The following is a 12,301-nucleotide window of genomic DNA, read 5'->3' on the forward strand; positions in this document are numbered from 1 at the left end:
CATCATCTTGGACATTCAAGGAAGTCAGTGTGTGTGTGTGTGTGTGTGTGTGTGTGTGTGTGTGTGTGTGTGTGTGTGTGTGTGTGTGTGTGTGTGTGTGTGTGTGTGTGTGTGTGTGTGTGTGTGTGTGTGTGTGTGTGTGTGTGTGTGTGTGTGTGTGTGTTTTTCTGGTTGTGTGTGTGTGGTAGTGTGTGCTGGGGCAGAAGAGTGAGCAGTCCCTGAATGCTCACTCCCTGTGTGTAGCCACATTAACCTAGATCTTCCTCTCCTTCATCACACAAGTAAAACACAAAGAGAAAAGAACTGGAGCGGCACTCACTTTATCCACTTTATTAGTAATGTATCTAAACATGTCATTATCACGAGAAGAATTTTAATTTGTATCATTTCCCATGAGATCACACTTTGGGGAAAATATTTAATACATTCCATGTTTCTCAACAGTTCCTAACTGACTAACCAAGAGCACAAATAGGAGTCAAATTAGTCACATTTACTGTGTTTTATTTCCGTTAGAAATTACCATTGAAAATTATGATTTCTATGTGTGACTCTTTGTGACCTAGATGCACTGAGTGTCCTTTAAAATGGCCAGTGACTTTGAAAGGCCAGGGGGATCAAATTAAGTGTTGCGTGGAAGACGTATGGGGCTGCTCTGATGAGCAGGCACCGCTGGGAGAGTAGTGGAGCGGTGGAGGAGGCGTCGCCACCATATTTTTCTAAGGCAGTGTGAGCTATAACTGCTGTTTGTGATTAACTTGCTGTTTTAGGTTTTTTCAGTTATTAGCTTCTTTAACCCCGTACCCCTCCTCCGTCTCCTGCACATCCTCCTCCTCTGCTGCCCCTCTTGCCCTCACCCCCATGGAGACACAAAGTATTCATTCACATTTAGATCCTGAGGTCACAGCAGGGCCAGCAGGGAGAGGCCGGGCGAATCCCCCCATAGACAGGTCAGGAATCTAACACGTAACTCCGACCAGCAGCGCTGAGGTAGCTCTCTCTTCTTTCCTGTTTGAAATGTGAAAGTGTGTGGGAGAGAGAGGGAGTGGGAGAGGGGGTGAGAGCACGAGTGAGAAAAGAAGAGTCCAGAGATAGATGCACTTTCAGCGTGTATGTTTGGCAGCTCTAGCGTTGTGGGCATTTCCTGACATTTTACTACACATTTCTGGGTGTTTTATTAAGCTTTTATTTATTTTAAAAACGGCTGTTTGCATTTTGATCTGAAGCTGATGTCAGTATAAATAAATACAACATACAGTACATGTGATTAGCATAAATGTTTTGCAAGTAATTTAGAATTATTTTTTTGCACAACATAACTCATGTCCACATTTGAACTCTGCTCTACGTCTTATAGTGCAGTGGTCAGTATGTTTACTGATAACACCATGTTGCGGTTTATTGCTTGTTCATAAGCAAAAGACCCTCTTGTCTCTTGCTAGATTGTGGGTGTGTTTTGCCTTGTTGTGGTTTTATGAGCGGTAGCTTGTGAGTACGTAAGGAGGGAGCCTGTGTGTGTGTGTGTGTGTGTGTGTGTGTGTGTGTGTGTGTGTGTGTGTGTGTGTGCGTGTGCGTGTGTTGGACGGGGGGTTACAACGGTGCAGGATTGTTTTCCTGTGTTGTGCTTTAAAAGGGGGGTCTTGTGCATGGGGGCACAGAGGTGCTGATATGAGGAGCGGACAATGCATGAAAGCCCTCAGCATGGGTCCTGTGTCTCATTGTCCCATGGTACCCTCCTGTCACTTTCATTTTGCACCCTCTGTCCGGAGTCAGGCAAACTTTGATATAGGGAAGGGGTGCAAGGGATGATGGGGGGGAGCAAGAGGGGGATTTTTAAAAGAAAACGTAGGGGAGAAAGATAGAGTCTGTGAAGTGTGAAATAAGATTGCTTTTTATCCGACAGCGCAGCGTTAAAAAGAAAAGGAAGCTGTCCGGGCCCCGGATAAAGCATGGGGGGAAGCACACCTCTCTGATTTACAGTATATGATCCTGTGACACCTGGTTAAAATGATAACAACGGCCTCAATAATCATAATGAGAGTAATGAGAGCTTAGACACACAGCTCCACACAAGAGCCTTGGAGAGAGGCAGAGCTCAAACCCTCGCCCCCAGTACTTCAGAGCTGGGGAGCAGAAGAAGCTCATCACAGCCCCCGCGCTGGTTCTACCGGGACATATATACGAAGAATAGCCCAGAGAGAGAGATAGACAGGACAGTGTTGTTTGACTGAGATACTGTATGTGCGAGAAGGTGGGGGGAAAAAAAGAGCAAGCTGTCACCGCTGTTTGAGGAAGACTGGAGCCATTTCTCAGGTAGGACTGGAAAAAATTCTGTACTTTAAGAAAAGGCAGTTATCATCATAGCACTGTACTCTGCTGAGGCCGAGGATGGAGGAGGAGCCTGACCTAGTGAAAGATATCTAGAGTGACTATTATTACTTGCCGCTGCTCTTCTTCTACAGTCTGGGAAGGAATACTGGAAAGTGCAGTGGTTACCATCAATTATTTATTAGGGCCGTTTGTGCTTGTCAGTCTGATTAGCATTAGTGTAATCACTGCTCTTCAGGGGGAAAAGGAAGGCTGCTCTCTCTCATCTGAAGGTAATCTTGCCGTTTTCAGTGTCTCATCTTCACCGGACGCCTCTTGCATATAGCATCTGCTTTTGTCATCTCCACATATTTCTTCCCTTTTCCCCCTTCCCAGTGTGTTTCTGTCTGTTGCTGCTCAGGCCCCCTCCTCCTTCTCCTCCTCCTCCCCCTCCCCCTGCACCTCATTAATGTGTGTGAGCAAGTTGCTCTCTCCCGGCTTGTATAGAGTGACACCTATGGGCCTGATTAAGCCTCTGCACTCACTGGCAGAGCTCAAGAGGGGGAAGACTGCTAAGCGACTGTGTGCGTACGTGTGTGCATGTCTGTCTGTCTGTGAGATGCTGGAACAGAGAGCCCATGGACTGTCCCCACTGAGTGACTGGCAGAGGAAAGCTGATATTTCCATGCTCTGAACAAATGTGTGTAATCTCTGTGTCGGCAATGGGTTTATTCAGCTTGCATGATTAGATTAATGGAACTGTTTCATATCATTGTATTAGGATGGTTAATGAAGACAATTAATTAAAAGACAACCTTCAGGCTATTGTCCCTTACATCTCTCAGATTTGGGTTAGAAATGGCCTGCTGCCATAGCTTTGAGTGTTTCTCCTCATTTATTTTCAGAGCTAATCTACGGCTACAGTTTTAGTGTCTCTTCCATTTGCATCCTACTCTTAGGCCACTCATGACCTTTCATTAATTATGGTCGGCCTGGCTTTAATCATTCTGTAATACCGTTGGAGATGAGACGAGGAATAGGCAAAGCCATTTGCCACTTAAAGATGTAACGCCGCTCCTGGAATTAAATGTCTGCATTTCTGCATAAATTATGGCCGGGGCTGTGTGTTGTATGTGTGCTGAAAGTGTCATGTACGTTGATTAAACAGCTAAAAACGGAAATATTGAAAAGATGAGGAAAAAAATCTGAATATTAGTGCACGTGTGAGCATGTACAGTATGTGAGCAGAAAGTTGGGGGTGGGTACATGGAAGCTGAATAGCATTAGAATGTTGGCTGCCTATCATAGTAATGTTCAAGCATACATGTGTAGGTGGGTAGCTCAGTAATGACGCCTTACCCCGTTTTTAAAAGTGACATTTTTTACCTGGGGATTATTTTGTAATCTGAGCACCTATGCAGCTGTACAGTATCCTAATTCTTGCAGAGTTGAGGAGATTTACGCAGGCAGGAGTTGAATGGGATTTTGGAACTCGGCAGGAGATTTCTCTGGTTTTCTGAGAATGTTTGGGATCCGCCTAACCAGGATGGGATGGAATTCATTTGTTACCTTGGAAACATAATAGTCATGGTTTAAAAATAAAATAATACTATTTATGTATGTGTGTGGGATCATTTGAACCCTAAATATTCTTGTATTACTAGGAGTCAGTCATCTCTTTTTAAATATCTTTATTTTAACACAGGATCATTAGATCACGGGATCAGCTTTTAGCAATACTGTGTAACAACACAGTCCACACACCAGTCTCTGTGCTCAGACAGCTGTTTCCTACAGCATTTGTATCAGCAAGCAGGAAATGGAAGATATTGCTTCTGCCCTGCCAGTAGGTGTTTTCCAAACTGAAAAAACCCATACGTATAAGCCATGAGTGTGTCTATAATATTACAGCAATTGTTACAGAGGTAACAGATTTGGTCGACACTGTTCCATATGTGATTTAAACAAATATCAAAAGTCATACTCCAAATATCCAAACTTATTTGTAGCCTACAGAGTTGTTGTACTTTCACGTACACAGCAGAGAATGAAATGTCCCATCTAAAAAAATATATTATTTACCTTAATGTATTTTTCCCTTATAAACATGACATACGGCATCACGGAAGGCGAAGCGAGGTGTTTCAGAGTATTCTAACCAGAAGTGAGACCTGTCATCAGGAAAGAGACTGGATAGCCATGCAGTCCAGAGATGTGTTCAAAGTGTGTCTGTGATAATGGCAGATACCACAGTTTGAGGACATGATGTCGACTCTATGCAGATTGTATTCAATGTTTGATAACTGACAGGATAAACAGGGAGTGTTGGGGATAATTATGTAGCATCATAAAAGTGGTTTTGGCTGTGGGTAGTCATGTGGTTAGCTAAGATTGGATGTGTGATGACTGCAGGGCTGAATACTTGAACAGGATATTTCAGTAGCGGTTGTTGCATTGTCAATATATCAATAGCTCATATAGTAGAGACCTGAGCATGAAAGCATTTTCAAAAAAAGCATTTAAGTACATTTGCTGAGAATTAGCTGACTTGTGTAATAGCTGATAGGGTCTATTGACTGCGGCCTAGTTTACTGTTGTCAAATCAATGCTATTGCATGCAAGTCTCACTACTTTTAAACAAACTTAACAGCCAAAGGGGATGTTCAGGGGGCACTGGGGGGAAATAAACAAGATTGATGCCCTTTTTATTATCTGTTTTTGCTATCTTTTCCTCTGTGTGTTACTTACAAATGGCGCTATCGGATATCCATTGTTTGGACTTCGATGCGCCTAAATGGCCTGATATATCGAGCTGAGGCTTTTAAGGTGGTTACAGGGGATTTCTGCCTTTGACTTGGCATAAAAATAAAATGAATTGTGGCTCAGAAAAGTTTTAAATATTTATGATTTTTTTTGTTTTAGCAATAGTAGGATAGGAGAGGTGATATGAGGCTGGTATTGGTAAGTAACCCAGCAGATTGCAGAAGAGGACAGTAATGTATGTGTGTGTGTGTGTGTGTGTGTGTGTGTGTGTGTGTGTGTGTGTGTGTGTGTGTGTGTGTGTGTGTGTGTGTGTGTGTGTGTGTGTGTGTGTGTGTGTGTGTTTGTTTTCTCGTGTTTGTGAGTGGAAGACAATGGGGGCTTGTGTAGTGTAAAGTCTTTCTCGTCGAAGATACTGCTCACACAATTATTTTTCCATCTGCCCAGTTTACGTGTGTGCTTTTTTTCCGCAGTTTTACTTCAACGTTGGACATGGTCCTGAACATGTTGAAATATAATAAATTAACTCTCAAAACGATATACAATACAAATATACTACTAGTACTAAAATACAAAAGAATAATGATAATAAAATATTAGCATTTCCTCTTCTCCTATAATTCAAATTTAATTTTGTAATTCTTGTTAAGAAATAAAAAATAAAAAAATATCACAGTGATGATCTGACGGCACTGGACAGAAAGCAGATTCTGCCCTCTTTGTCTGCTAGCCTTGCAACTGTGTGTCAGCATATGTAATTGTTGCAAGCTCCTATAGAAAAAAAACGCTGCCGGCCCTTTAAGTGCTTCCACCAATTCTGATGGCGTGGTAATTTACATATCCCATCCTCCCTCCCCCTTCAGGAGAGCTGAGTGAGGATGTGGAGGCTGCTAGTGAGACCACCACAGACCAGGAGGACCAAACCAAAGACAGAGAAAGTGGGGGGGAGAAGGAGCTCACCAAAGGGACAGGTAAGGCCAATATTGACACCACACACATTTAGGGAATACTACTCACAGGTAACATGTGGCACTGCACCTGAATGGTTGCTGGTCTACAGGCCTTTTGTTAAATCAAATTTAAACATTTTCACACAAAATTGAGAGCCTTTTTTAGCATTAAATACTTTATCTCAAAACTCCCTAAATCAACTGTGTTTGTTTTCAAAGGTTGCACTTTCATGCTCCCTGTTTCCAGGCATTAAATACTATCAGATACAGTTTGGATAAACGGTCAATTTAGATAATATGTTCAGGTGACATGTGACCAATGTTTTGCCTTTGCTCAATAGTTGATGTGAAGAGAGGGCGTTGTATTTGCAGCTGAGCCATGTATGAACACACATGGTATAGCACTGTCTGCCTCCTTCTCAAATATGCTGTACTGACACAAGAAAACAGACAAAAAATTTAATGTAATCAGATTAGGATGTTTTTTTATTTATTTTTTTATCTGTGGGCCATTTAATTGGGCCCCTAAACAGGGGGTTGGGCTTATGGTGGGAGGAGGCTATTTAGGCCTAAACAATCTCTGTTCTATCTTGACTACATTTCAACAAAAAGCAGGTTGATCATTTCTGGATGAGTTTTAGGTTGTAATTCTAAAACAAATATTAATATGTTTTTATCAAATTAGGTGACTTTTCCAGTTTGAATGATTCAGGATTGATATATTGTCAAATCATCTTGAAAATACTGAATTTTCATTAACTGTTGGGCATGTCCTGGGCAGTTCTAAAGGTCACTATACACCACATGGTGTAAAATTAACATTTTCAAACATTGAACCCTAAATAGCAGTGAGTAATGTTTGAGTTTGGTATGATTGGGCATATTTTTAAAAGGAGGACTGTTTACCATGAAAGACAGCCCAGATGATAGTAGAAGTACACAACCAGTGGAGGTTCTCATATGAATTGTGATTGTTTTGTTGGTGGTACATTAGCTAAATTAAATATTTAAAGGTGGGGTAAGCGATTCTGGAGAATGTTTGTTGACAAATCCCTTTTTGTCAGAATCAGTTAATATCTCCTCACAATCTGCTATCTGTCCGTGCTGTGTGTGTGCTGAAAATCAATCTAGTGTTAATACAGAGCCTAGGCTCTAGTGTTAATCAGAGCCTAGGCTCTGTAAACTGGTATGTAAACAAAGGGAATTTAAACAAAGCGGCCCACTTTGTCAACAGACATTCTCCAGAATCGCTTACCCCACCTTTTAGTCAACAACAGTTTTTGTACTAGTATTCATAATTTATCATTTTATTGTTTTTAGTATAGCCAGTATATGTGGTAATTTGTTAACACTGATACTGCCAATGCCAATGGTTTAAAAATAGAGTTTTTCCATAGATTGTCAAACATGTCATAGATGTTAACACGTACAGTGCTTTGAGCACAGACACTGTTTCCACCTCTTAATATGTGCTTTGTCACCTTGACTTGAATGAACATGGTATTATCGGAAAGCAAGAGTCCAAAACCTCCGCACATACTGTACAGTTTATGTGCATCAAGTAAAGTTAAATGGTTCTTCTTTTATGCACAGTGTACTTAGTACACCAGTGTTACAAAAACAATGTTGGCAGTCAAGACATCTGTTATTCAATAGAAGAGCTTTCTGATAATAATGACACTGAACAGTAACAGACCTGGATAGATGCCTCTCACTCGACGAACTCCTTGTGTTACTGCAGGATGTTTTGATTTACACTAGTCAGGTTAAAAGATGGAAAACAATTCAGACCTTTTGCATGCCTAAGTTTTTTCTCATAAAGTGTAGCGAAAAAGAAAAAAAAACTTCATCACAGTGTTTGAAGCCCAGCCTTTGTAAAAAGTCTTTGATATTCGAACTTCTATTTTAAATGAGGCTGAGTTGTTTGTGCTCTTTGAAAGGGCGACACTCTTCTTTGATGGAGGAAATAATGATATGCATGCCTGACTGAATATGGCTAAAAGTATGTTTTAGCACATCAAAATAAAGCACTTTAAAAAGCATTAAAATGAGCCGGCCGATTAATAATTCACTCATACCTGTGGTGCACAGGAAGACGACTCCTCGCATTAGGATTCCTCCTTTTTGAAAGGCATGCAATTTGATACAAGCATATTCAGTTCCTTTCCTCCCCTCTGTCAGTCGCTAATCACCAAATAAGTGTGTTTCTGTGTTTTCACAAAGGAAATATGTGCTTGCATATGAAAAATGTACAGCTTCCCAGCAGCTTATTAGAAACGCTTAGTTAAAAATAGCATGTGCATTAGGGAACCAGGTCTGAGGTTCTGTTTGATGTCAGTGAAAAAGGTGGGTGGGGAGGTTGGAGTGGTGGGTTCAAGACTGTGTTGTCAGCGAAAGGTAGACAGCTGTAGTTTAATGGAAGGGTTCCTTTTAATACTTCAAACTTCCCCTGACTGATGAGTACAATGCCCATTCAGAGCAAGTGCAGAAAACCTATCCTGTAGGGGGGAAAACAGGAAGACACAATGCATTTGGTCAACAGAGGGGCACTTGTTGGTTGGTGATTGTCTGAAGATGTGTGTGGAGTAGGCACACAGATGATGTGTATGTTAGAATATGGTGTATGATCATATTGGCCAACCTGTTATTTCTCTGAAAGGTGCTCAGTCTCCCACTGTCTGAGACTGAGCTGTTTCCAAGGTCCATCATTAGAACTACTGAAGTATTTCTTCTCATGGTTGTCATGTTGCTGTTGGAACAGAGCACAACATTGTTCCCTTACAAATGACAGTCACTGTCAGACAGATAGCATTAGCGAACGTAGAAAAAAGGCTTCCTCCTTCTTTTTTAAAGCCGCTGTCAATCTTATTTTCTCTTTCTTGTTCCACAGCTCCTCAGTATTCATTAAAATCATTTAGAGTTACATCAGAAGCCTTTGTAAAATGCATATGTAATCAGCTTGTCATCTCTTGAAAGATGCCTTCATTATTCTGTTGTTGTTTTATTTATCTCAAAGATAATATATATGTACATGTGCAGGCATTCAGACATATGTAAACGTCATATGCTGCCAACACTGCTGGCGATATGTGGAGCAACATTATTTTGATGATCATAAATATATATCTTGAAAGAAGAGAAAATTAACGGTGAAAGTAAGTATAAGGGAATACTCAAAGCTCAATGTTGGACAATGATTTTCATTTTGGCCATAGCTGCAATTTAATCATCCCGCATGATTAGTAATTCAAAGGGTCATTTTTAATGCTAGATATGAAATATGCAATGGATAGCCATGAGCCTCTGCCTTCCTTTTCTCTTCACACCTTCTTTACCAAGCTGAGACAGCATTGGCAAAGGGGGAAAGTGCTTCTGCGTAGGAACGGGATCCTTGCCTTCATTAAAGCAGGTGGTGTATTTATGCAGCAGCTGAACGTATTGGGATGCACCAAGGAGACCGGCAGGGATGCAAGCATAGGGGAGATAGGAAGGTGAAAGGAGCAGAAAGAGGAGGAAGCTATAGAGGGAAATGTTAATACTCGTAGCACGCAAACTGGGACACAATATGATTGGACATATTTAACGTAAATGTATGGGAAAAGGTTGCACTGAAAGTTTGGGGGGCTATGTAGCGAGCTGCGTAAGAGAGAGAGAGAAAGAGAGTAATAATCTCATCATTCTGGGGCTGGGAATGGTAGTCCTCCCCTTGAGCTTGATGAATAATTATTTTCATACCTCTATTCCTTACATTTATGGGAGCTGGAGCAAGGTGGGTGAAAAATGACTTTCCTGTCTGGGTCATCCACATTCATGAGAGCAGTAAAATCCTTTTGAGATCAGGCAGTAGACAATAACAGATTAAGCTGAAAACATATTGGTATGCAACATACAGTGATACATTTTCTGAATGTCACTGATTCTGTAGCACAACCATTGGAAAATCTTAGTCGACTTTCGATAATATAATTATTTAATAATGATAATAATATTCACATTTTTTATATTTTTTTATATTTCACTCAAACATGTGCTTTGTTGACCATGTTAAGTACAGAGTCCATAAAGTTATTTGTCATTTAGCAAGTCTGTATTTAGCAGGGTCACGTTTTTTTCTCAAAAATCTCGTCAGCCAACAAAATAATCAAACAATGCAAGTTACTTAAAGCTAGTCAGCAGAACAGAGAACAAGATTCTGGTTTGATAAGGTCACATTACTTGAGCAGGAATAACTTTTATTTTGGTATGACTGGTGTTTTATTTTAGGAAATTAGGAAGAAAAATCATTTAACTTATAATTCTCATGTAAATTGTTGTGTTTTTTAAGAAAATTCTCACTTGATCCAATACTTAGAGTAACGTAATTGTTTGCAGTATATCTCTTTGTAGAATGACTTTCCACACTCCATGCTCATTGTCTGTGTTAGCCTGGGCTTAAATGTTGGTGTTGTCAAGGCAGAAGTGTGTAGGAGTATTTTGCCAGTTTTGTGTAGTACCAAATTAATGTGCAGCGTAAATTCCAAGTTTATTTCACATTTAGCATTAGATTATTTTCTGCACTCTGTTTTTGTTACACTGCCTGTGTACAAACATTAGTAAACATTCGTTTGACCTTTCACATATTGGGCTTGATAAATAAAATCAAAATATCTATTAGCTATTTATACCTAATTAAACCTGTGTGCATTTTAGACAGAACACCCACAGCAGTAGTGTTGTTTTTATTATCATGGTGAAGTTTAAAGCATTCACTGTGGACTTTGAAGAATAATTTTTAATTGCTTGCGATGAGATAGTACCGAGCAAGTGTTCCAAACCTATACTGTGTGTCTATTTCATCCGGGGCTGTTGAAGTAGGTATCAATACAGACCAGCTAAATAATTCTACTTTCAGCTGGCTGTGCTTATACAAATATATTTCTGTGTAAATGTGTTATTGTTCACCAGTGTGTTTGTATGAAATTGATTCAGCCTGCGCATGCACACACAATCAGGTGTGTGCGTGTGTGCGTGTGTGCGTGTGTGTGTGTGTGTGTGTGTGTGTGTGTGTGTGTGTGTGTGTGTGTGTGTGTGTGTGTGTGTGTGTGTGTGTGTGTGTGTGTGTGTGTGTGTGTGTGTGTGTGTGTGTGTGTGTGTGTGTGTGTGTGTGTGGAGGTGGGGCTGGGGGGCAGATGTTTTGTGGTACACTGTCGATCCTGCATTTTGTCTGTATAATGAACAAGATGATTAGCATCCCCTAGACCCAGCACCGTGGCATTGCAGTTTGCTCCTTTTTTATTGTGCCCTATATTTTGCAGTTAGTATTCTGGCATTGCTCATTCAGGAGCAGACAAACCACATGCTATGGATTGTTCTCCATATAAAAGTGCAGATATGTAGATTTAATATTAGCTGTGGTTAGAGTCCAAATTGCATGCTTATGGTTAGTCACAATCAAATTATTCAAGTTTATGTTATTTTTACTCTAAAGTGGGAGACATTCAGTGCAAGGGTGATTTGTTATTGCTTTTAAAGCCTAAGTAGTATGAGAAATCAGGAGACAGAGCAGTAAAAATGTTTACATATTCATATCACGTCGTTTGAGTGCTTGTCATCCCTCAAATTGTAATTCCTTTTGTCTCTGAAGATAATAGGCCATAAATTGTCCTTGTTTGTGAGCCAACTCCCTGAAAGCTCAGTGTTTATGAGTTTTACCACGGGGTGTCTAATGGCTAAGCAGCAGTGCTGTGTCTCTGAGCGTCCTGTAAAGGTGAACGCCATGTCATCCTGTTGTTCAGCGGCCTGAAGATTAATAACGTCTGCGCTAATTAATATCTCCTCTCAATTTCTTCATCCTGGATTTGCCTTTCTTGCAATTGTGTCATTACGCTGCATTACATCCTCTAAATGCAGATTTGGACTTGCAATAGGAAGAGGAAATATGAGTAGAACATAACTGGAAATTATTTTATATTTAGCTCAAATATACGATTTTTTCTTCAAGGTTTCCATATTCTTTTTTTAAATGAATGCAGAATAGCAGTGATAAGGGCTGTTGATTAAAAACCTGGATAGAAATATAAATAAGAAAAAGAAAAGGAAAACACTCAGGTATTGTTAGAATAGCATTGAAAGAGAATGACGTGTAGCGCTGGGGGAGTTGAATCATCCCCATAATAATAGCTAACTTCTAGAGGGAATAGAGTTAGTATGTTCTACAGTGCAATGATCAGAGGGGCGTCAGATGCCCTCTACAGCGTGAAGGTGGACTGTTTTAGGGGGTTGGGGATCAGAGGACACACTTTTCA

The 12,301-nt window shown here is 40.4% G+C and overlaps 1 protein-coding gene across 1 annotated transcript in view; it reads left to right on the forward strand.

Moving 5' to 3' along the window:
• Nucleotides 1-12,301, forward strand: part of zfhx3b (zinc finger homeobox 3b) — a 138,595-nt gene that overhangs the window by 104,857 nt on the left and 21,437 nt on the right. The window contains exon 6 of the mRNA XM_080033941.1: nucleotides 5,931-6,038. Within this exon, the coding sequence (XP_079890067.1) occupies nucleotides 5,931-6,038 (108 nt within the window). The remainder of the gene's footprint in view (nucleotides 1-5,930; nucleotides 6,039-12,301) is intronic.

The sequence above is a fragment of the Ammodytes marinus genome, assembly GCF_949987685.1.
Source record: "Ammodytes marinus genome assembly, chromosome: 1".
Classification (NCBI taxonomy): Eukaryota; Metazoa; Chordata; class Actinopteri; order Uranoscopiformes; family Ammodytidae; genus Ammodytes; species Ammodytes marinus.